This window comes from Miscanthus floridulus, chromosome 7, assembly GCF_019320115.1.
Source record: "Miscanthus floridulus cultivar M001 chromosome 7, ASM1932011v1, whole genome shotgun sequence".
NCBI lineage: Eukaryota > Viridiplantae > Streptophyta > Magnoliopsida > Poales > Poaceae > Miscanthus > Miscanthus floridulus.
The window spans coordinates 49,858,166-49,883,994 of NC_089586.1; the positions used below are offsets into that span (position 1 = coordinate 49,858,166).

Here is a 25,829-nt window from a genome sequence, read left to right on the forward strand (position 1 = left end):
AATAGGAGGAGGATTGATTGTGCCCATGTGTGCAACCTTATCATGCCACAATGCTTATACTACCGGTAATATAATATATTGTAGTCTCATTTTAACCACATGGATATATTTGCTAGTGTAGAGTATTTGAGGAGCAATAAGTAGTGTGAGATGTAGCAGCGGAGTCCAGTCCATGGATTACGATTAGATAGACACATGTAGCGCGGGAACAGTGGAAGAGGGAGGGAGGGAGACTCTCGTGGAAGTGGTGGAACCGTCGCGAAGGAATGCGACCGCGCGGCGGAGCGAACCGAGTCAGCCACCCCGGTCCTCGGCCACGTCGCGAACCCTCTCGAACGAACCCCCAACGGCCTCTTCTTCCACCTCTCCTCGGAGGCCCCCGCCCCCGTTCTCCGCATAAATACCGCGCGTCTGGCCCCCTGCCGCGGCATTCAGAAAGGAAGAACACGCAAGGAAACAGAAGCGCTCGCGAGAAGGAAAGGGAAGAGAGAGAGAGAGAGAGAGGACGACGACGGCCTTGGGACCTGCGGACCGCATCGCTCGCCGGTAGCTGACGTCACTCGGCCCTGTGGCTCGTCTGTCTGATCCGCGCTCTGCTGCTTTTTCTCCGCCCGCCGCACTGTAAGTGTGCCCCCTCCTCGCCTCGCCTCCCATTTTCCCCCCTATCTGGAAATTTCTGGATTAAGGGTGGTTTTGGTGCGTCCGATTCAGTACTGGGTTCCTCCGGGTGCTGCTCCCGGCGTTTCTTGGAAACTATCAGAATGTGGTGTCCGCGGTTCATGCTTACGTGCAGTCTCGAAAAGTTCTGCTACTTAAGCCCGTGCTTTACTCACAAGCCTTCCCTTTTTAATCAAGAAGAAGAATAGCTAAAAATGATTTACGGGAAATTTTCAGTAGACTACGATGGCCAATGCTTTGAGGTGTATTAGAATTTGGAAGTGATCGATTCATGTACTAAGTTGAAATGTGCTGATTTATTCTTTTTCACTCACTGCCTAATTAAACTATCCTATTTTTTGGTTGTGCGTATTTGGCCCTCCATTACTAAGTAGGAGGAACAGCACCTTAGGTGTCGTGCCTTCTAAAATCAAGATACTTTTTCAGAGGAATAACCCAGATGCTTTGTGAACAATTGTGGATTTTGGGTGCACCTGTGACCAATTGATTAGGAATCATGTCAGTCATATCTAGGGAAAAACAATAATATGCTTATGCATAGAAAAATTGGGAAACAGAGCGATCTACAGAGATTAGTATTATTCACAAGGTGCCTTCCCCTTTTGTGCCTCCTTCCATAAACTGTTGCTATGGGTATACAAAGGAACTCAATTTCTTGGTACTTGCCTGTAATAATACCACTTCAGTGTTCAAACTGAGTGTGAATGTATTGGTTTATTGATCTAGAAATGTTCCATGTTCTTCCACGGGGTTTAACATCATTGGTGGATGTTGACTATCTACATATGCTGGCAAAAAATTAGTTATTTCAGTTCCTTTTGATTTCCGAGTTAGCGTGATGTTTCACTGTTGATCAGTTGATTGGTTGTATTCATAGCTCCACAAACTATATGCAAGCTGTTCACAGGTCTCTTCTCCACTGTTGCAGGTATCACAGCCATTATACCTGTTCACAGGTCTAGGCATTTATCCTACCAGTACATATAGACCAGTAATAACTAATATGTATCCAGCAAACCACTACATGGATCCATACCAATCGCACTACAGAAATCATGCTCCTTACCCGTACTATCCTCCTCCTAGATGGGAAATCCCATCCGATCACCCACGGGCAATGGATTCATCTTATTATTATCGGCCACCAAGCTGTGGAACTTGGCCGTACAATCATGATATGCATCATTCGCATCCTTCTGAGTTCCATTGCTGCTGCAACCGAACATATCCTCCTGATTACTACAGTTTCAGACCCCCATTCCCTCAAGAACTTCCACCGCCTCATTTGTACTATCATGGGCCATTTCCACAGCATCCGAATGCATGTCCTTCTTACTTTGTCCCATCACATCCCTACCCTGTTGATCATACACCATATGGTTATGACAAGTTCAAGAGCCATTGTTGTGGATGTCCAAATCATGTGTGCTCTGGGGCTGAGAAGAGCAATGTGAAAATTGAGGAAGAAAGGCCTAATGTCAAGCTTGAGAGTGAGCACAAGAATGCTGATAGCGGCAGTATAATTCAACACCCAAACAGCAAGTATCCGTTCATATGGCTGCCATCAGGCAATATTAAAGGCAAGGAGAATGGAGAGCATTATGAATTGTCACCTCAGATTTTAAATGAATGGGCTCCTGAGAATAGCAAGAGATTAGGGGATGTGAAGCAACAAGAGCAAGATAATCAGAAGGGGAAACAGTTCCAGTGGCCAGTAGTTTGGATGCCAGCAGGATATGATGCGCCGAAGCGAAAGGCTAAAGAGATGAATGACACGGAAGAGACCCCAAAATCCCCAAAGATTTCTGAAGAGGCTCCTCAATCACCCAAGATCAACATCATTCCCCTGTCTTGGTTTGAGAATGGTCATCATCGTGATCAGAAACCGGCTGCCAGAAATGGCTCTGGAGGCAGATCAGCAGTGAAGGACCAACCTGTGGTTACTGATCAAGACAGCATGACACTGGAAGGAAACCCGAAAACCACTCCAGCTGTGCCCAAGAGTGCAAACGATGAGAAGAAACCTCTAAGGGAAAACTGCAAGACCACTCCAGTTGTGCCAGAGAAAGAGATTAATGAAAAGAAGGCCAGTACTTACAGGACCATTCCAGTCATGAAAGAAAATGATGAGAAGAAGATTGGCATGAGGGAAAAGAAAGAGACAAAGGAGGCAAACAGTGCTGAAAAGGTAGAAGAAAACAGGAAAACAAAACACAGTGACTCATCAATAGCTAAGCATTCAAAATTGCCCCCAGTATGCTTACGTGTGGATCCCTTGCCAAGAAAGAAATCTGGAAATGGTTCTTCTAGGTCTCCTAGCCCACCAACAAGGAAGGATGCTGGCAACGCGAAGGACATGAAGGACGCCCGGAGCCAGAACCTGGAGCCTAAACAGTCTGGTACAAGTAATCATATCACTGTGTCCGAGGTGAAAGAAAAGTCGCCTTATGAAATGAAGAAGGAAATTGGGTTTAGCAATGAAACAGAGCAAGCTGCTGCTGTTGAACATTCACAGAAGGAAGAAGTTCCCACGAGTAAAGATGACCAGAAGGTACAAGCTGGTAGCACTATAGTTGGCGCTCAAGAAAATACAGGGGCGAAGAGCATACAGGGAGGTGATGTGCAAGAAAATGCTGGTGCAGGGAGCTTGAATGGATGTGACAAAAGCAAAAATGAAGATGGGACGGTGATTGAAAGTGAAGCTGCAAAAGATGATGCTAGCACATATAGAGTTAATTTGTCAGAACCAGATGCTGCAGTCCGTATTCAGTCTGCATATAGAGGGTATGATGTTCGAAGATGGCAACCTTTGGATAAGCTCCGGAAGATCAGGCATGTGCATGAACAGATGCAAGGTGTGAAGAAGCAGCTTCAATGCCTTGAAGATTCTTGCAATAAGCCAACACAAAAAGAGCAAGTGGCCATTGGTGAAACTATTATGAATTTACTCCTGAAGCTTGACACAATCCAGGTATGTTTTTCATTCCAGCCTGTTTTTTCTATGAACAGCATATACTCATTTCTTTTTTGGTGAACTCTTTTGGTACTAGTTGGGTTGGTTCTAAGACCTTGGTAGTATTGACACAGGGCTTGCATCCAAGTGTAAGGGAAGCTAGGAAGTCTGTTGCTCGAGAACTGATTTGCTTGCAGGAGAGGCTTGATACTCTATGCAGAGCACCATCTGGGGAGTTGGATCACACAAATAGTAATGATGATGAATCTGAGAGGACCGAGAGCATTATCCAAACTGCAGCTCCTACTGTAACAACTGAAGCTTCTGATAGAGTAAGTATTGCTTGTATTAATAATGTTCTTTAGCCTTATTTTGCAATTGTTCAGTAAGCCTTATTTACGCATGATGATGCCACAAATTGCTTGATGTACTAATTCTACCTAAAAGAAATCTCAGCAGGAAAGAGCGGTTGAAATGGGTAAGGTAGAAGAACCATCTTCAGTGACCATGGAGCCATGCAACGCAGTTCCATCTGGAGTTTCCTGGGAGGTGAGGCCAGATGCAGACTCCAGTGAGGAGAAGAATGAAAAACAAGAGTCATGTAGCACCACAGTGGACGAAGCACATGAAGAAGTAAGTCAGTTTTAATTTCTATTGTTGGCACTCTACTGTTGCAACCTTGGTAAGGTTTTGGGTTGTTTTGTTAAGGATGGGATTTGCATTTTACCATTATAAGCAATTTGCATTAGGTGTTCAGCGGGCTTTAATGCTTGCTAGAGAAGAGGCACGGCTGTGGGGATTGGTTGGTGCCAGGGGGATTCAGCTGCTTGCTGTATGATGTAGGGCCAGCTTGTGGTAGGGTGGTTCTAATCTATAACTAGTGCTAACATAACTTTTTTTCCCTTGGGTTTGTGTGCGTGTATGTTGCATCCTTATATTACTTTGTCCTATTGTAATGGTACGCAGACTGCGTGTTGGATAAAAGAAAATTGCATTAGTTATGAAGTGTTATAGGCAGCGGCGGACCCAGAAAATATTTCAGGGGGGCTGAACAACACTGCTGTTCGATCTTAAGTTTCAGCCCCCCTACACTATGCCTAAAAATTCATGAGGACTCCACAGGGGTTCCACTGCTACGATATGGGTAGGGGGGCTTGAGCCCCCCCCGCCCCACCGCTGTGTCCGCCCCTAGTTATAGGCGTAATCTACTATGCTTAAAGAAGTAATGCTACCTTCAGAGTAGTACTAACCCAGAAGAAAAAGGAAAGTAATCATCATTGTCTTAGTTGTTTGCATCTGATTTATTCATGAAAATTGACTTTAATTTACAAGTAGGATTTAACTATTCATATTCAACAGGGTAAAGCTGAGGGACATATTGAATTTCAGGTAGCATCATCGATGGATATGATAAGTGATGAAGCTTTTACAGAACATCCCACTGACAACCAGGAGCACGGAATTGGAGAATCAAATGTTAATTCAGTGGAACAAGTGACTGAAGAAGTAAGTCATTTGCTTTCATACTACTGATCATAGTTTAAGAAGATACCTTACCTTGCAAATGGGTACTGATAGAATTGCTGTTGTGTCAACAGGAGAAACCAGCAGCTGAGGATGAAGTAAAAGAGTCGTCATTAGTGAATTCCACGGCGCCATTGTATGATACAGCTTCGTCAGGGGATTCTAGTGGACTGAAACAATACACAGCTTCAACCGATCAGAATCTCTATGCTGAATCAAATACAGGGTTTTCTCCTGCATCCACTGAGGACATTGACATAAGTGCTCTGACTGCATCTGTGGAAAGTGAACTGGCAACTGAGAAAGTAAGTTATCTTATTTATTTGATGATAAACTCTATAGTGATCATATTTTTTGAACAACAAATTAATGCTGTATATATGAAAACAGGATGGCCCCGTTGACAGTCAGGTGCATGAAACTGCAGCTCTAGAAAATGTGGAACTGAAAGATGATGTTTCTTCTGCTGAAAATGAGCATAACAAATCGAGCAGCCCTGTTGTTCATTTGGAGGATCCACTGGTACCTTTGAAGGACGTAGAGCAGCATGGTCTAACTCCTGCAAAGAACTTTGTTGTGTCTGAAACAGAAGGTCAACAAGAAGCCAGGGATATCAGCTTGCAGGTACAAGCTGTGGATTCCATTGAAGATTCAGGCAAAGTACCAGATGGAACCACAGAGGCTTCGACCAATGATGATTTAGAACTGGATACTTCTGCAGATGTAGAAAAGCATGATCAACCTACCATGCTGGAACCAAGATTGGAGTCTATCTCTGCCCCATTACTAACTGTCTTGGATGAGTCTGACGATGAAACGCAATGTGGTGTTTCTGACAAGGATGAGGTACCACATGTGGATGAGAAAACTGAAACTAGTGTTGACAAGGTAACCGGAGGTTCTGCAAATTGCGAGGATCCTCTTTTTGAGGCATCCATGAAGGAACCTGACATTCAGGAGAGTCACCCTAGCCATGGAGAAGAGGCAGATGATACAATAGGTGAAACAATCTTCCCTGATTCAGACAGTTGTGAATTATCATGTCCACACGATGGTGGAATCACAGTATGCGAGGGACATGAGATGAAGGTGTCATCAGAGAACCAAACTGATGCTCAGAAAGAAAACATCCATTCAGATGTCTCCGAGACAGATGAATGCACTAAGACTCAGAAAGCTGCTCCAGTAGGCATGGAGGGAGAAATTTCTGCTGAAGATTCTGATGTGCGGGTGTCTGAGATGGACAAATGCAATGAGATGCTGAAGGAAGCTCCAGCACATGCAACAGGTGCAAATCCTGCTGAAGATGAAGCTTCCCTGAAAGAAGACATCACTGTGCAGACAGAGAACAAGGCTTCTGCCACCCCATCTCCTGATGATCCAAAGGCCAATGACGAGAAGAAGCTGGCAGAAGAAAACCAGAAGCTGAAAGAGCTTCTGCAGAAGCTTCTTGCGTCCGGCAATGATCAGATGGGGGTCATCACAGACCTAGGTGAGAAGGTCAAAGCGCTCGAGCGGAAGCTGGCACGCAAGAAGAGACCAAAGGTGAGGGTGCACAGGCCGTCCAGGCATGCGACTGCCAAAGTCCACTGAAAGGAAGGATAATCTAAGGTTTGAGGTTATGTTGTGTGGATCCCATGTTACTTCTTGTGTCCATGTTTTATGTGCAATGTACAGCCATGTTATGGCACTATGCTTTGTCTTGGACAACACCAAGGTGTGGCGTGTTCTGTATTTTGTGTCTGTATAATGCATCCGACTTGATCTAGTGTTTTGTGGGCAATTTTATTGGGACCAATGTTAAGGGGCCAGTATACAAATCAAACGTATCAGGTTTTAACTTGCATAATCTGAAACTGGTGAAGATACTGTGCTAGTGTTGCACTACAGTATACAGATACAGGCAGTGTTGTGCAAAGCTTTCCTAGAAGATTTTGTCACTGGTCCAGATTTGAAGAAAGGTCCTTCACGGACGCAGCGCCTGTTCTACTACATACAGGGGTATATAGCTTTACGCCACAATCTGTGGGTGAAGAATGGCATATATAGCTTTTGTGTGTTGTTTGTCATTTTTGCCTGCTCACTGCATTTCGCTTTCTGGAGAAAAGTTGGCTTGGGAGTGGTAGCTGGGCTTGTTAGGTTCTACTGTGTACTTGAACAACTTGTTTTGCATTTTATTAGTTAATAATTCATCTATATGTGCTTTTTCAGCCATATCCTTACTTAGCCAATTGACCTGTTGAAGTGAGTCTTGTTATGTGCTGCAGATGTTTCCAAAGGGGTATGTATCTCTAGCATGCTGTAGCCTGTAGTTCACTAAATTGTCATGCCACCAGGCACCAAGCCAGCATGGCAATTAACCGCTAAATCATGTATATGGCTTAGGCAATTAATCGCTAAATAAATCATGTATATGGCAAGCTGTAAGGTGGCCAATCGACTTTTGCAGGGCCTGGAACTTGGACATATGTCACTGCATCAAACCTACCTGACCCTCATTGTCTTTGAAATTGTAAGCCTGAATTGCATTCATGCAACCTACTACCTCCCTGGAGAAAAGGAAGCTGCTATGCCAGCGAAACCAGCCCAAATGATGATGGTCTCTGCAGTGTCTGCACTCATCTTTGTTTATTGGTTCAGGCAAGCATGTGTATAAATAGACAAAAAAAAAAAAAACAGAGAGAAACTTGAGAAAAGATGGTGAGAGCATGGCCAACATCATAAGATTTCCTGTCGTTGGAACACACTCATCAGCGCATTGTCTGCAATTCATGCCATCCCCGCGTGCTCTCGCTACAAATGAAAAATACCCAAACTGACCGAACCCTGTGGACCATCATCCAGGGTCCAAAAGTGTGGAGGCCCTCCAGTAGCATGTTGAGCGCCTGCTAGGTTAGGACTTAGGAAGCTCATGCGTTACTGTTATGTTGATTTTCTCTGCCTGCCAAACTGAATTGTTTGAATTTCATCATATCATATCACTTAGTACCGAAAAAATTGCAAAAATGACACTCGAAAGATTGACTCCTTGATTATGATGACACTCGGGTGGATGACAAGTGGGTCCATCTGTGTCTATGAATGTGGGTCCAGTGTCAAATCTGCAAACGACCGATGTTTCGAGACCCATTTTTGCAACTTCTCTTTTGTTTAAAAGAAAATCTTTGCTGAGAAGTGTTCAGCTAAGATCGATGTCAATTGAAACAAGGACAGCACTAACAGCGATCGAGTTAGTGACGAGAAGCCGAAAACCAATCCTATGCTGATGGTCCCATCCATGTTCCATCGGGCCCTTGCGAAGCACATTTTTCATGTACATCGCCGCCTGTCCGTCCAGGTGACGTGGTAGGCATCGCAAATGCCTGTAATGTGCCATCGCTCTGGCTACTGAATATTGATCTATCTATCTATGGAAGGCTATAGGTATTTGAAGATTTTGTTCAAAAAAAATATAGGTATCTGAAAATTCTCAAAAGTGTATTCTTTATCATTGGTTGAGCACCCTTATGGGTAGTTTGGTTCAAGCTAGCTAAGCCAATATTTGGCCAAACTTTGAAATTTGACTCGAACCTTGACCGGTTTCTCTATAGCAAGGCAGAACTAGAGCGGCCAAAACGACCACCCCAATTTTGATCACCCATATTTTGGCTTCAACCAAGCCAAGGCCAATGTTGGCCAGCCAAGCAAAACCGAATTTTGCCTCCTCCGGACATGACCCAAAGAAACCCTTTATGGCAATTCAATATGACTGTCTTCTCAGATGGAAAATGAAAAACTTCAGGTATACGCGTCCTAATGGAGTAATGGACAATTGAACTGTTTGCGGTTGTTGATCCCCTCTGACTATAGGGAATGTTTGGAGAGCAGGGGCGCATCTAACACCGGAGCGGGATGGGCTCGAGCCCCCGCTACCGCTATTCAGACCATGGAGCCTCACCTAAGCCCCTCCTACAAATTTGCACCAATTCAAGCTTGCAAGGAGAGGCTAGGGAGCTTGGAAGGAGAGGCCAGGGATGAAAGATTACAAGATAAGCTCCTCCTACTGCTGGAGGGAGACATTCAACTGAACTAATCCGATTATTGCTTTCTAACTGAAAATCCAAGTATTTCCCTAAGAAAGTAAGAAGTGGTGAGGCGTGATTGTTGATACAACAGTGAGCTTTTTGGATTTTAGTTTTGATAGTGCTAGGGTCCGAACGCCTGGACATGCGCGCCTGCACCCTGACCCCACGCCTACACTCCGTGTACCGTCTGACCCCAAGCGGACGTCTGCGCCCCCACCCAATCCACGCGGCGTCTACGTCCTCACCCGACCCCACACGACGTCTGGGCCTCGCCCAACCCCTCGGCCCTCCTCCAGTAGCTGAAGCAGGTGGGTCACACTGCAACATGTGCAACACTCAATCTATTTTTAAAGCATCCAGATACAACACTTGCAACATAAATCTGAAGATAGATGAAATACTTGAAACGTACGCCTGAAACACTTAAAAAAACAATTGAAAACCGTGGCAAATATACGTAATATCCAGATAAAACACTTGCAACATATGTGCAAAACATACGCAACATCTAAATAAACACACTTGCAACAAACGTCTTAAAAACAAATGAAACATTGGGAACAGACCTGTCGGATATCTATAACCAGGTATCTGAGCCAAAGGATTAATGAGCGTCACGTCGGCTCATCTGATGGTTAAGGACACAACTGCGGCCTCGTCCGACCCCCAGGGATCGGGCCACACCTCGTCCGATTCCAAGGACGAGGTTTTCGTCTCGTCCGACCCCAAGGCGTGGACTCCGACTCTGAGGACGAGGTTTCCACCTCGTCTGACCCCAGGGCGCGGGCTCCAACTCATCCGGCCCCACGGGGAGGGCTCCGCCTCGTCCGACCCCCGAGGGTCGGATTCCGTCTCGCCCGGCCCCCAGGGTGAGATTTCTGCCTCGCCCGTTCCCTGGGGGTCGGATTTACTGCTGGACAAAAGCAGTGGGCCCAGGGTGGGACCCGAACCGCTTCAACCACTGCGGTGTGGAGGCGCACACCCGAGAACATGTCTCAGGCGCATCCTGATGTGACTGGCGGTCGCATCAGGCTATGCTGGGAGACTCACATCGCTCACCACATCAACAGGCCAGCACTGTGCTGCCAACTCCCTGCCTGACCACCATCCCACCTCATCGACTGACGTCACTTGACTGGCACTATACCGCCGGCCCCCCGTATGGCCTCTGTCAGGAGACCTGTGGGGGGTACGACCCCGGATACCCACGGCAGGTCACATGGGCTATGCCTCCAGGGGCGGCCCAGCCCGCAAAAAGGAGCCTTGCGGGGCACGATTCTGCTCGGCGACCCCCGCAAGGTACGGAGAGGATATCCTGAAGATGTTATGAGATCTGATAGGATATGTACGATCCCATGTTTCTTGTAATCTGTTATTACTTTCTGGTTATCTCTCAGATCTAACCGACTTGTAACCTTGCCCCCAGACCATATAAGGCGGGTAGGGACCCCCTACGAATTCACGGCAAATCATACGATAGCTAATGCAAACCAACAGACCACAGGAGTAAGGTATTACGCCGTACCGACGGCCTGAACCTGTATAACTCGTGTGTCTCTGTTGCCTTCTTGTTCTTGATTACACGCACCTCTGCCGATCAATCTACCATCGCGGGGTGCCCCTCGGTGGATTGCCGACGATATTCTGTCGATAGTTGGCACGCCAGGTAGGGGTGTGCGTGCTATTTCCTTGCCGAACAAGATGGTTTTTTCCGTAGGCTCTTCGTCCCTCCCGCAGCCTGGCCAGATCTTCACGGTCAGATCCATCACGTAGGTCATCAACGCCGACGGAGTTGGAGAGCTTCTCGAGCCGGTGCAGATCCGTTCTGCACTGACCACCCTCGCACCTACAACCGCAGATCCAATCTCGGAACTACTTCCGGGGTCGACTCCATCAGCCACCCGCCGCTCGCTTCCTTGCTACCAGAGGAGGCATGTCAACAATGACGATCTGATCGAATCTATCGATCGGGTCGGCCTGAAACTCGCCGATTGCCTCTCCATTGCTGAGTCAGCTCTGGACACCCTTGTTCAGCACCGAGCACCCTCCGATCCCGATCTGTCGACGTTCAATGCTCGGCAGACTCCAGGGCTCGTCGCCCTGCCCTTCGGGCTCGCCAACACCGCAGCTACATATCAGCACGGCCTGAGGGGCAAATTCGCCGACCAGCTCACCGACCAGCTTCCACCAACCGTCAACATGCTGCACGTCGGCCGGGGTCTCGGAGCATCTCTCCAAACTATCCTCGAGGAAAATCCGGACACCGAATCTCAAGGATCCACCGAGCCCCTCGCCGAGACCTTCACCAAGCAACCTCCTCTCCTGCCTTTCCGGGGTGGCGCAATCTTCAACGTCAGTATCGACAGCCCCCTCGGAACGGTGAAACAGATGAGGAACGCGCCGCCCATGAAAACAGGAACGCCAACCACGCGCAACGGCGTGATAACGAACACGCCATTGCGATGGCGGAGGCCGCTCGTGATAACCAGTTCGATTCACAAGGAAGGCCCCTCCATCGCAACCTCAACGAAGAATTCCTCCGCGTTGACGGCCACGACGTTTTCAAGACTCCGAGCGCTAATCTGGCCGTGGCCGCCAACGAACTTGCTCACCTCCCGCAGACGCCTGAGCTCGCCAAGGTCGCCGCTATGCTTAAAGCGGCACACTGTCAAGTTAACGAGATCCGAGAAGTTCAGAGACCTTCATGCTCCACAAGCGTGATCCACCGATCAGCTGATCATAGATCTAATCGCCGCCCCAGTCAAAGCCGCTTCGCCGACCAGTCACTACCTCTCCAGGGGGGAGTTGGAGGCCACCATGCCAAGCATCATCGCCAGCACGACCAAGAGGTCGAACAGGACGCTCGAGTGCATCTCAGCAACCTTCGAGACGCACGACGGCGTATCGATCAATGACGTTTCGGGCGCCATGAAGATGAAGTACGACGTCGCCAGGAGTACGAGCAAGAGTACGGCAACCCGGACTCGGCTCTGGAGCCGATCGTCGCCGGCAATACTGCCGATGTCGGTCCCGATAGCCCGGAAGGGCCCCCTGCGTTCACCAGGGCACTCCGAACGCTCCAGTGGCCCTGTGGTTTCAAAATCACCGGAGTCGAGCCCTACGAAGGAAGGATGAACCCAACTCAGTGGCTGCAGGCTTACGCCACCACCGTTCACGCCGCCGGAGGAGACAGCAACGTCATGGCAAACTATCTCCCTGTCATGCTCATGCCAGCCGCCATGAGCTGGTTCACAAGCCTCGCCCCGGACTCCATCGGCTCTTGGGAAGATCTAAAGAGAGTATTCACCGACAACTACATGGCCACATGTAGGCGGCCAGGCACCAAGCACGATCTCAACCGCATCAACCAAAAGCCGTCCGAACTACTCCGCAGCTACATCAGACGCTTCTCCGAGATGAGGAATTCTATTCCCAACATCACGGAGGCTGAAGTCATCACCGCCTTCGTCCGAGGACTTCATCACCGAGAACTCTGTTCTAAGTTCAATAGAAAGCCACCTACCAGCATCGGTGAAATGATCACAACCACCAACCAGTACGCCGACGTCGAGGAAGCGGAGGTGCGTTTTAACGAAGATACGGGCACTAATCGCCCGCCTCGCCGCCACGACGACCGCAACGACGACCGACAGCACAATGTTCACCGCCACGACGACCGCAATGACAACCGACAGTACAACGATTATCGCTACGACGACCGTAGTTTCCACCGGGACAGCGGACGTGATCGGCCAGATGGATTCAAACCTGGTCAGAATCGCCGCCGCCAACCAGATCACTTTGTTGCCAACATCAATGAGCCACGCGCAAAGTGTAACTACGATGAGCAGTACAAGAAGATCCTCGATGGACCGTGCCCCCTGTACAAGAACGCCAAACACAAGATGAAAGATTGCCTTGGTTTGGCTAAGGAGTTCCAGGAGAAAAAGTACAACGACGACAATGGTGGGAACGGAGGACGCCGACCACCTGAGGATAATAACAATGCCTTCCAGGACCATGACAAGGTGGTCGCCACCATCTTCAGGGGTTTCACCGCTAACGAGAGCAGAAGGGAATGGAAGCTCGCCGCCCGATGAGTGCTCGCCGTCACTTCAGAGGAAACTACCACCAACCCCAGCTATCGCCCGTGGTCTGAAATCCCCATCACATTCAGTAGGGCCGACCAGTGGGCGGACATACCCTACACAGGGCATTTCCCTCTCGTCCTTGACGCGACTGTCCAGAAGTGCTCTTCAGAAAAGTCCTTGTCGACGGTGGAAGCGCTTTGAATCTACTCTTCGCCGGGGCCCTAAGGGAGCTCGGCCTCAGAACAACAGACCTCTCACCCTCAGACTCCTCCTTCTGGGGTGTGGTACCTGGCAGGGCATCCAGACCACTTGGGGAAATTACCCTACCAGTACAGTTCGGCACAGCAACCAACTACCGAGTGGAGCATATCAACTTTTACGTCGCCGACTTCGACACTGCCTACCATGCCATACTAGGGCGTCTAGCTCTGACCAAGTTCATGGCCATTCTGCACTACGCGTATTTGGTGTTAAAGATGCCTTCGCCCGTAGGAGTCCTGTCTCTGTGGGCCAACCTCTCCGTCGCCTACGCCTGCGAGACAGAAAGTCTCGCCCTCGCCGAAGCCACCGACCTCTCCATCCAGATGGCCAGCGTGGTCGCCGAAGCCAAGACGGCATCTGCTGACAACATGGAGATCCCAGAGCCTCCCCGTGCCTCCGCCAAGTCCAAGGAAGTCAAGGAGATCGGCCTCGGCCTCAGCGGCCCTTCCAAGACAGTGAAAATTGGGGCTCACCTCGACCCCAAATAGGAAAGCGCGCTCGTCTCCTTCCTACATACCAACACCGACGTGTTTGCTTGGAAACCTACAGACATGCCGAGGGTACCACAGGAGAAGATCGAGCACTCCTTAAATGTCTCGCCGACCGCTAAACCAGTCAAGCAGAAACTTCGCCGATTCGCGCCAGACAAAAAGGAGGCTATTAGGGTAGAAATAAAATGGCTATTAGCTGCCGGATTTATAAAAGAAGTGTATCATCCAGATTGGTTAGCTAATCCTGTTCTTGTTAAGAAAAAGAATAAAGAATGGAGAATGTGTGTTGATTATATTGATCTTAACAAACACTGCCCTAAAGACCCCTTCGGCCTGCCTCGGATAGACGAGGTTGTAGACTCCACCGCCGGCTGCGAGTTGCTCTCCTTTCTTGACTGCTACTCGGGTTACCATCAGATCTCCCTCAAGGAGGAAGACCATGCCAAAACGTCATTCATCACGCCTTTCGGTGCATACTGCTATACCACCATGTCCTTTGGACTAAAGAACACCGGCGCGACCTACCAAAGGGCTATCCAGACGTGCCTCGACCAACAGATCGGCCGCAACGTCGAAGCCTACATCGACAACGTGGTCGTCAAGACTAGACCGCCGACAATCTTATCACCGACCTTGAAGAAACTTTCTCCAACCTAAGCAAATACCGATGGAAGCTGAACCCTTCAAAGTGCATTTTTGGAGTTCCATCCAGTATCCTGCTCGGCTACATTGTCAGCGCTCGGGGCATCGAACCAAACCCTGACAAGGTCTCCGCCATCACCAACATGAAACGGCCGACATGTGTCAAAGATATACAGAAGCTTACGGGTTGCATGGCTGCGCTAAACCGTTTTATCTCGCGTCTCGGTGAAAAAGGGCTACCTTTCTTCAAGCTCCTCAAGGCCTTCGAGAACTTTTCTTGGTCAGAGGAGGCAGATACAGCTTTCGAGCAGCTCAAGTTGTTCCTAACAAAACCTCCAATCATGACAGCACCACGACCAGATGAAACTCTGCTGGTTTACATCACCGCCACCTCTCGCGTTGTCAGTACGGCTATTGTCGTTGAACGCGAGGAAGCCGGACACGCCTACAAGGTGCAACGCCCGGTCTATTTCATCAGCGAGGTACTTAATGAGCCCAAATCTCGTTATCCTCAGGTGCAAAAACTGTTATATGCAATTTTGATTACCACACGCAAGCTCCGACATTACTTCGAATACTACAAGATCGCCGTGGTCACAGAGTTCCCTTTGGGGGATATTCTCCGCAATAAAGAGGCCAATGGCCATATCATCAAGTGGGCCGTGGAGCTCGGCACTTACTCCATCGATTTCAGAAGCAGACCAACAGTTAAGTCGCAGGCGCTTGCTTATTTCATCACCGAGTGGACCGAGATCCAAGAACCCATTGCCGCCACTTGCCCCGAGCACTAGGTGATGTACTTCGACGGCGCCCTTAACATCAATGGTGCTGGTGCGGGCATTCTGTTCATCACACCGACAAAGGACAAACTCCGACATGTTCTCCGCATACATTTTCCGGCCTCCAACAACGCCGTGGAGTACGAAGCATGTCTCCATGGTCTCCGCATAGCCGTTGAGCTCGGCGTCAAACGTCTCATGGTATATGGGGATTCAGCGCTGGTTATCAACAAACTCAATAAGGATTGGTCCTGTTCTAGTGAAAAAATGGACGCATACTGTGCCGAAATTAGAAAAATTGAAGGGAAATTCTATGGTATCTAGTACCACCACGTGCTACGGGATCAAAACCAGCCAGCCGACCAGCTATCAAAGATTGGATCTTCTCGAGCCGCGGCTCCGACAGGAGTTTTCGTCCAAGACCTCCTGGCACCATCTATAAAAGAGGATAAGGAAGTTGTAGAAATACCCCCAGCCGAGCAGTTGGTACTCATGGTGCCTTCGCCGGTCGCCGATTGGAGGGAACAGTTCATCAAATACCTCTCCAGCGACGAAACACCTGCCGACAAAATCGAATCCAAACGACTAATTCGCCGAAGTAAGCATTACGTGCTGGTAGACGGTATCCTGATGAGGAAAAGTGCCAAGAAAGGCATACTGCAAAAGTGCATCATCAAAGACGAGGGCGTGAAGTTACTTTCCAAAATCCACTCCGGTTCCTGTGGCAATCACGCGGCTTCAAGAACACTGGTCGGCAAAGCTTTCCGGGCAGGTTTTTACTGGCCCACGGCTATTGCCGATGCAGAAGATCTCGTTCGACGATGTGAGGGGTGTCAATTTTTTGCCAAGCAAATACATGTGCCGGCATAAGAATTACAGACCATTCCAGCTTCCTGGCCATTCGCATGCTGGGGACTGGATATGATCGGGCCATTCAAACCTGCGCCAGGAGGTTTTCGGTACGTGTACGTCACCATTGATAAGTTCTCCAAGTGGATCGAGTACAAACCACTCGTCGCAGCCACTGCTAAGAAAGCAGTCGAGCTCTTTGAAGACATCGTACACAGATTCGGTCTCCCAAACAGCATCATCACCGACCTCGGGTCAACCTTTACTGGCCATCATTTTTGGGACTTCTACAAGGACAAGTGCATCTCTGTCAAATACGTTTCCGTTGCTCATCCTAGAGCTAACGGTCAGGTCGAGCGAGCTAACGGCATGATCCTCGACGCCCTCAAGAAAAGGCTCTATCAAAGAGAAGAAAAGCACCCGGGCAGATGGCTCAAAGAACTACCAGGTGTGGTCTGGGGACTACGCACTCAAGCTAGTCGCAGTACCGACGTATCTCCATATTTTATGGTCTACGGCTCAGAGGCCATACTCCCAGCGGATATTGCATTCCGAGCACCTAGAGTGGAAAATTATGATGAAGAGCGGGCCGTAGCTGTTCGGACAGAAGACATTGATCGAGCCAAGGAAGAATGACTGATTACTTGCGTTCGCATGGCCAAGTACCACGAAGGTCTGAGGAGGTATTACAACCAAAACGTCAAAGGTCGTTCGTTCACGATCGGCGACCTCGTCTTACGTCGAAAACAAAAAACCGAAGGGCTTCACAAGCTGTCTTCGCCCTGGGAGGGCCCTTACATCGTCAAAGGTGTTACTCGGCCAGGGTCTTATCGCTTATGTGATTTAGATGGAATCGATGTTCCTAACTCCTGGCACATAGAGCACCTTATACGTTTCTATCCCTGAAATAACACAGATATGTATTCTTCACTTTCATATTAATAAAGTTCTGGTCTCCATAATTTTCCTCCATTATTTTTCATCTATTATAAGTTTCACTCATCGCCATCGGGCTATACGCCACGACATGGCGATCTCCAACACGTTCGCCGAACACGATTCCTCCAATTCGCCGAACACGTCGACTCCAAAAATCGCAAAAAACGATGACTCCTAAAATCGCCAAAAAGTTTACTCCAAAAATCACCGAGCACAATTTCTCCAAAAATCGCCGAACACGAACTCTCCAAATTCGCCGAACACGCTAACTCCCGATCGCCGAACACTTCATCTCCAATTCACCGAACACGCTAACTCCCGATCGCCGAACACTTCATTTCCAATTCGCCGAACACGCTAACTGCCGAACGCCGAACACGACTTCTCCAATTCGCCGAACACGTTAACTCCCAATCACCGAACACGATTTTCTCCAAAAATCGCCTACTATGCTTCCTCCGGGTCGCATAGGTTCTCCTACCAAAAACGATGATGATTTCTCGCTCCAAACATTAAAACACAGCTCGCCAAACTCCGAGCAGCATGCGTTTTTTCCTTTTGTTTTCTATGGAAAAGACCTAGTCTCTGACTACATCCTACACGTGCTTAGGGGCTCCGCCCTCTGCGTTACGGTTGGTCGGCTGCGGTTCCTTGGACATGCCTGTTCGTCCTACACGTGTCAGGGCCTCGGAGCTCAACATTATGGACCATGGGCTAGTCAAGGCCTAGCTTTCAGGAATGAACTAACTGCTCGGACGCCGCTTTAGCCATTTCTCTCGCCAAGCTACTCAAGTCGGCTGCTGGGCAACACGTTTTTCCGTGCTAGTAACTCCGGAGGACACCAAGGCTCTAACATCCCACCAAACATACAATGAGCTCGGTGCTCTACGTGTTGGGCGGTAGGCCACGGTCTATTGACAACGCCTGTTTCTCCAACACACGAATGGGCTCCGCGTTATGCGTTACGGATCACGACCTAACTAAGGCATCAAGTTTAGTGAAAACTAACTGATCGAATACAGCTTATACTACGCATAACTGCATCGGTTGATAATACGACGATTCTTCATAGCCAGATAAATCAAGTGTTACAGGCGGTAATATTCGGGCAGTTTGTTAAGCTTCGCCAATAGTTTCTGTTTCGCCAAACAGGTCTATATCGCCGAAAAGCACTTGCGCCACATCCTCAACGTCATCCTCCAGCTGCTGGGTTTGCGCGTCGCTCAGCCCATCGGCGAACCCACCACCTATCGACTGGATGTCGACGGACGGATAATGGGACCGAACCACCGCAAGGGCATGAGTAGCGGCGGTCAAAACGGCATCGCGGTTAAAGTTTTTGAAGTTCTCCCACGCTGGCTTGCATCTCTGAACGATGGTGTCTGGCCCTTGCTGCCTACCATCAGGACGGGGCGCCGGTTCAACGTCGACGCAGTCGAGCACTGGTTTAATTGCGGCAGTTATAGTGTTGAAGTTGTCCTTCTGGACTTTGGCTTCCTGCACCAGCACATCGAACTGTGCCTTGGTTTTATGTCGATAATCTGCAAGAATCACAATGGTTCATCACGACAAAAGAGTATTATGACGTCACTTCCGATCAGGGGAAACCTACCTTTCAATTCTTCGGCTAGTTTATCTGCTCGCTCCGACTCCTTCGTTTTCTCTTGTCGGATTTGTTTGATGGTCTGGCGAAGCTGGTTGAGTTCTGCATCTTGCTCTGCAAGCACAAAAGATAAGAAAAGGAAAATATATACGGCCAATTACTACAAAGCACATTACGCGAAAAAGAATACCGGATTTCAGCTTGGATACATCAGCCAATTGCTGGCACTTCCGGTCGAGCTGCTTAGTTTTACTATTGAGTTCTCTGTTTTTCTTGCTCAACTGCTCGGACATAGTCTTAAGTTCCTCGGATACAATCACCAGTTCCTCGGATGTCTTCCGATTGATTTTCTTGAATCGGCGATGCCTGCCTGACCCCCCAGGCGCGGCTGCTTGGTCGGCTTTATGGGAGGACTCCTGCGCCTCCGCAGCGGGCTGCCGCTCTTCTTGGTGCCTGGGGGCCCCGCCTTCTATGTGATGTTCGGGGACTTTGGTAGTTTGCATCACCGGGACCTCCACCGTTGCCCGAACATAACCTTCCCTTGCTCGCTTGAGAGCTTCAGCGTCCGCCGATGCCTCCCTCGTGCTCGGTGGAAGCACTGACTGATCTTCGTCATCATCTGACCACTCTAGCACAGCGGTTCTCCGTGGTCTAACTATTCGGTCCTCACCAAGAGAGATGCCGCCTGATTTGTGTGCATGAGAGCTGGTGGTTTTCCTCCTCTTTGGGATCGGCTCATCTACTGCCGGCCTTTTCCCGTGAATCTTCTCCGATACTGGGGATGGACTATCCGATGAGGAGCTCGGCTCTACCTCTTTGGGCTGTAGCGACCTCCGAATGTCCACCCCTCTCGGCCAATCGGCTCTTGGCACATCTGAAAAGTATATTGACCTATCCTGCGAATGGATCTTTTCATAAGTAAGTCAGTCCTATGCTCGGCAAATTGATGTCTGGTCGATGCGAAGTGAAAGGGTTACCTGAGGAGGTGGATTGCCATAGTTGAATGCTTTCGTTCCTTTGGGCCAGCTGAATGAGACATTGGAAGTAAATAGATCCATGGCACGATCTATTACTTCTTTCTTCGACAGGTGGTCCATGCTTTCACGGGTACCGTCGTTGTCACCTTTAAAGTCAAACGCCGGGTGGGCCCTCTCTTTGCAGGATTGGACGCGCCGAACTATGAAACTAGCTGCAACCAGTTCACCAATAAGCTCCAAGCCTTTACTCAATTCCAGAAGTTCCATTACTTGCTCCATGTCAGCGTTGTTGGGTCTCTCCGACCAGTTACTATGGTTAACCGGGATGTGGTGGACGTCGCATCGAATCAATGGGTGACTTTGTTTGATATAGAACCATCTAGAGTTCCAACCTTTCAGGGAGGTATTCAGCGGAACATTGATATATTCGCTGGCCATCCCATCCCTGAGCTGCAGGTACACGTCGCCGACCACCTTTGAACCGCTGCCCCCTTCTTTTTCAGATAGAACAGGTGCCTAAAGAGGTTGAAGTGCGGAAGAACACCGAGAAACGCCTCGCAGAAATGGATAAAGATAGAAACATACAGAATGGTGTTGGGGTGCAGATTACAGAGGCTAATCGCCCAAAACTCTATAAGATCCCTCAGAAAGGGGTGGACAGGAAACCCTAATCCTCACCAGAAATAATCCTCAAACACTACAGCCTCATCAGTATGTGGTGTTGGGAAGGGCTCACCAATAGCTGGCCGCCATCCAGCAGTGAGACGGTCTGGGAGAACGCCCGCCACCACCATCTTATCAAGATCCGCCGCCGACGTCTTCGACGGCACCCACTCCTCGTCGCGGCTAGCTCCGATGGCCACTTTCTTTGGCTTTGCGGCTCCTTTTTTCGGCGCCATTTCCTATGGATTGATCCTAGGGTTGGAGGCGAATGCTCGCGATTGGTGCGGAATGTGAAGCAACGGGATTGTGAAGGCAGGAAGTAGAGTGGTTTGACAGAGGTAGGAGGCGATGTGTGTGGCGGCGCGGTTATAAAGCACTTTCCCCACTCTCCCTTATCTCTGAGGGTTTTTGGGAAACCGTTCCCGCGATCAGCGCTACTTCAACTCCTCCAAAGTGGTTTAATGGGCCGCAACTTGGGCTATCGCGTCACAGTAGCCCACACCCCTCATTTATCGCCGCCACTTATTCTCTGAATTCTCCGCATTTTAATGAGGCTTAGTAACTGATACTGTACAACCATTACTCCGAATTTCTCGCCGCGGTTTGATTTATCCGATATCTACGTCAGAAACACGGGGACTGGCTACCTGCTCGGATGGTTTACTAATTTCTGAGCCTGGCACCACGTGACTACGTCACCTACTGTCAGGCTCGGGGACTAAGTGGGCACACTTCACCTTGCGGTGAATGTGTTTGTTTTTTTGTCTCGAGGCTACGCTCGGGGACTGGCTGCCTGCTCGGACGGTTTGCTAATTTCTGAGCCTGGCACCATGTGACTACGTCACCTACTGTCAGGCTCGGGGACTAAGTGGGCACACTTCACCTTGCGGTGAATGTGTTTGTTTTACTGAAAGACTCCGAGCCTCTAAAAGATAAAACCAGGTTTTTTTTACTTTCGTTTTCGGATTATAAGTGGGCACACTTCCCTTTACCATGCAGGAATTTTAATTTTGGACTTGAGCTCCTTACACCCTTGTGACAAGCCGTGCTCGGAACACACTGCTCGGCGATGTTGTACGCTGCTCGGCAGCTGCTCACAACTGATCGGCAACTCCTTATGGTGGTCGGACCACGATTTGGACAGCTCGGTTTTGGTTCGCACCTGCTCGGAAAGTCTCAAAACGGCGTTGCACAACGGGTACAAGGCGCTCGGGGGCTAGCTGTGGGGGGTACGACCCCAGATACCCACGGCAGGTCACACACACCCATGTTTCTTGTAATCTGTTATTACTTTCCGGTTATCTCTCAGATCTAACCGACTTGTAACCTTGCCCCCCAGACCATATAAGGCGGGCAGGGACCCCCTACGAATTCACGGCAAATCATACGATAGCTAATGCAAACCAACAGACCACAGGAGTAAGGTATTACGTCGTACCGACGGCCTGAACCTGTATAACTCGTGTGTCTCTGTTGCCTTCTTGTTCTTGATTACACGCACCTCTGCCGATCAATCTACCATCGCGGGGTGCCCCTCGGTGGACTGCCGACGATATTATGTCGACAGGACCCTTTGATCATTCCGTCCGCTCGGATTGGATGGAACACAAGAATGGCACACGACGCCCGCACGTATGCTACAGCGGCCAACAGGACCTCGGTGCGACGCCTTTGCCACCATGATCTACAAGGTCAGCGGGACCCACGCGAAGAGGAGGACAACATACCCTCGGGAGCCTTATTTCTCTTTCTTTTTCCCCTCTTCCCTTCTCTCGGTCTCAGGTATCCTGTTCTCTCCCCTTGGTCTATAAAAAGAAAGGCAGGGCACCGTTCAGAGAGAGAGATCAATCGACCGATAGATTGAGCAGTAGAAGCATCGAGCAATCGAACCACAGAGACTTGGGAGCTCCTCCCTCTCCCGCCAGTTTGTAACCCCCTACTACAAACTCAGTGCTGGTAACACGAGCAGCCCGAAACTGGACATAGGAATATTCGGCTCGAACCAGTATAATCCTTGTGTCCTCTTAGCACACCATCCGGGTCAGACGCGTAATATACAAATTTACTAGTCGGCTGTTCGGAACACCGACAAGCCCTTTGCAACATACGTGTACAACCATTGCAAACATATGCAACATCACGATCTACTTTTGCAACATCGATGTAAAACACTTGCAACGCATCTCTGAAACACTTGAAACATACGTCTGCAACATGCTCTTTAAGTCCGATCTCGTCCGTATTGCTGGATGCCATCGCCGAGGGAGGAAGCGGACCGAGCGCGGTGGAGAGAGAGGAGGGAAGGCCTACTAGTCACCGCAGGCACGAGCTGTCGGCGGAAAGGGACAGAAGCGACCGGACAGGCGTGATGTAGAACGGAAGCCGCGCGCCAGACGGTGAGCACGGTAAAGAGGGAGGAAGGCGGGCGCCGGCGCTCGGGCGCGGTGGAGACGAAGGATGGCAGCCAACTGGGCGCGGTGGAGTGCGCCACGGTGGAGCACGCCGCGACAGTGCAGGCGCGGTGGCGCGGTCGCGATGTAGTGGTCGAGAGGAAAGTGAGAGCGGAGATTTTTTTGTTTTTTAGTAAAACGCGAGATGGGTGTGACCGTGCGAATGATAGTGTTGGGCCATTCGAGCGGACATCAAGGTCCACCAACGCAAGCGTCCGACGAACCGACGTCCTGTCCACAGCATTTCCGTTTAGTTTCCTCTGTAGGATGGACATGTACATGCGGCTGATGCTGAACACGAGTTCAATTACTTGTGCATGACCCATAATTTATTCTCTTTTTTTCTGCAAAAATGAATAATGTAAAGTGCATATGAAATTTGAATTTTTTTTTGGTGTGCTTGTTCGTAATGGACAACTGCCCCCTAATTAATCCATGCTCATTAGGGATTGCGGAAGAAGATGTGTATAGCTGACAGTGGGTCCCACATGTGATAGATGGGAACGATATCTAACTGTACTTGACGGTGTGAACTGCACCATTCATCCGACTTTGCCCAATCTCTCTAATCAGACAAAGAACTGGGATGATTTCATCCTTCTTAAATCTTAACCAATCACTTTGTACGACGAGTTCATAAAAAAAAAAAGAATCAGGGATAGAATCGTCTCATACCACACCGAAACCAAATGCATGCTAGATGCCTCGTACATAAAAAAAGACTTTCTCTCTTAATTGTAAAGTAGAGCTCCAGCTATCAGGTTAAAAAACATGTATGCTAAGAGGTTTGTTATGGTGCTTTGGAGGAACGACTGGTTCCTCTCTAAATAAATTTTTTCAGCCGTTTGATGTGATTACGTGTAATTACGGGTAGTCTAGTCTTTTTACCGTGGATCTTCATCTCCTTCCTTCACATGAACTGAACTAGTGCCCGCATACACGGAGCGCCACGACCACGGGCGCCTGTCCTGGTCTCACCGCCCAACGCCTACAACGGCTCGACGCTGACCATTTGCAGGTGCTCGCTGGCGCCCATGTGCAAGGGCCTGCAACCCAGTCGGTTGCTGGTATAGCCGCCGTCGCCCGCCTTCACGGGGCGCACCACCAGCCACCTCGGAGGTACTGCCTTCGGCCGCCTGCAGCCTGCAGAGTCTCGACGGTGCTCGCCTGCAAGGGCTTGCTGTGGCCGGCTTGAGGGGATCGGCACCACTGTGCTTAGCAGGAGTTGCCCGCCCAATGAGTAACCGGCAACGAGATTGCATCCTCACCCACAGCGACCGTGTCATGGCCGGGGGAACCATCTTTGCAACAGATTGATGACCTGGGATTTACTTTTGAATAACCTAAACGGATATCAATTTAGACCTGTTGAAATTTTGAGGGATGTAGTTATTAGATGCTCAACCTCATACGTGCGGATTCAGACATTTCAAAAGCCTCATGAAAGTTTTATGACATTCAGTATAAGGAAAATTTCAGTCTGTCTGTATTTTCAGTTTATAACTTCTTTGGTTACTTTGAACCAAATTTGGGAATGGCTTCAGTTTGCTTCCTCTACTGAACACAACTTCAGTGTGCTCCACCTCCACTAGATGAAAATCTAAAAGGGAAAGCACAAACCTGAAAGCGTTTTTATACTTATGTTTATGGACTCAAGAGGAAGTGCCAAGAACGGTGATCTGTCTGCTTGCCGCCTGCTGTTTCACTATCCTGAGTAGTGTGTTGCAATTTGAACCTGATTCTCTGTTGAATTATAAACCTGGTGTGACACGAGCATAATTATGGATTAATTTGCACAAAATCTCCTGTTGTCTTGTACAGTATACTAATGAGTGGTTCTGAACTATTGGATCGTATAGTTGAGCAAATCTTTAATAGAGTGTTCAGTTCTTGGCTTCAAGAAAAGAAATTTAAACATGACTCAATGAACGTTTAGTTACATTATTTGCACTCATACCGGTAGTCGTAATGATACAATTATAAGCTGGAATTTTTTCTACAGCATGATGATCGTCATCTCTTATTTTAATGCCTTCCTCTTCACAAACTCATCTATACAAAAGAAAGCTGACATGTACCTACAGCCTGAAAATATCACAATATTCCATGCCGACAAGCCATCAACTCGTCAAACGTCTCCTCTGCATCGAATCCATTCAATACTTCCTTTCTTCTGAGTATTATTAGATAATCTACTGCTACCTTATGTGAACATAGTAAGGGAAGACGGCGCCGGATCCTCTACTGTGATACTATAGCCGCTGCAAGTGAGTCGTCATGTAGAGGCCGACGCAGAGTCAGCCCTGTTGTGTTATCTAGTTACTGTTGCAACATGTGCGCTGTACTAGGACTAGATGGATAGAGTTGTATAAATAGACTACCACGACAACTCAGTAAAGAGGGTTCAGATTTACCATCTCACAGACAGGGTGAAAGCATCTAGGCCCCTTGTTGGGTTTCAGTGATTAATGACAATACAAGATTACTATGACTAACGTGTGTTTTGCAGAGGCAATTAAGTTAGGTCATGGTAATGGAGATCAATTGGGCAATCAAGGTTGTCATGCCCCTACGATGAAAATCGTTTCGGTTTTCAAATGATGGACGATAAGGTTAAGGATGACTAGTTCTAAGTGTCGATTGGAGTTGGAGTGACACTTAGAGTAGTTTAGGACTTTGTTTTTCCTTTGGCCATACTATTAAGGGGGGTATGGACAGGTAGCTTGACCTAGGTGAGTCTAATGAGTTAGGTGTGGTGCACACTTGTTAAAACTAGCACTAGGTAGCTCCACAACAGCCCTATGATCCTATAGAGCAAACTTCATTCACATATGTTCGAGAGTTGAAAGTAAATGGAGGGTCAAA

The 25,829-nt window shown here is 48.7% G+C and overlaps 1 protein-coding gene across 5 annotated transcripts; it reads left to right on the forward strand.

The window, feature by feature from the left end:
• The first annotated feature begins 223 nt into the window (after positions 1 to 223).
• On the forward strand, positions 224 to 6,923 carry LOC136466970 (BAG family molecular chaperone regulator 6-like). Of its 5 annotated transcripts, XM_066465516.1 has the most exons (8): positions 224 to 621; positions 1,607 to 3,649; positions 3,766 to 3,963; positions 4,079 to 4,264; positions 4,991 to 5,137; positions 5,230 to 5,389; positions 5,426 to 5,460; positions 5,546 to 6,923. In XM_066465516.1, the coding sequence occupies exons 2-8, from the start codon at positions 1,682 to 1,684 to the stop codon at positions 6,746 to 6,748; spliced, it is 3,897 nt and encodes a 1,298-aa protein (XP_066321613.1). In that variant the 5' UTR covers positions 224 to 621; positions 1,607 to 1,681; the 3' UTR covers positions 6,749 to 6,923. The 5 variants fall into 5 exon arrangements, with proteins under 5 accessions (XP_066321613.1, XP_066321609.1, XP_066321612.1 ...); XM_066465512.1 differs by having other exon boundaries at positions 226 to 621; positions 5,230 to 5,460; XM_066465515.1 differs by having other exon boundaries at positions 226 to 621; positions 5,021 to 5,137; positions 5,230 to 5,460.
• The last annotated feature ends 18,906 nt before the right edge of the window (positions 6,924 to 25,829 follow it).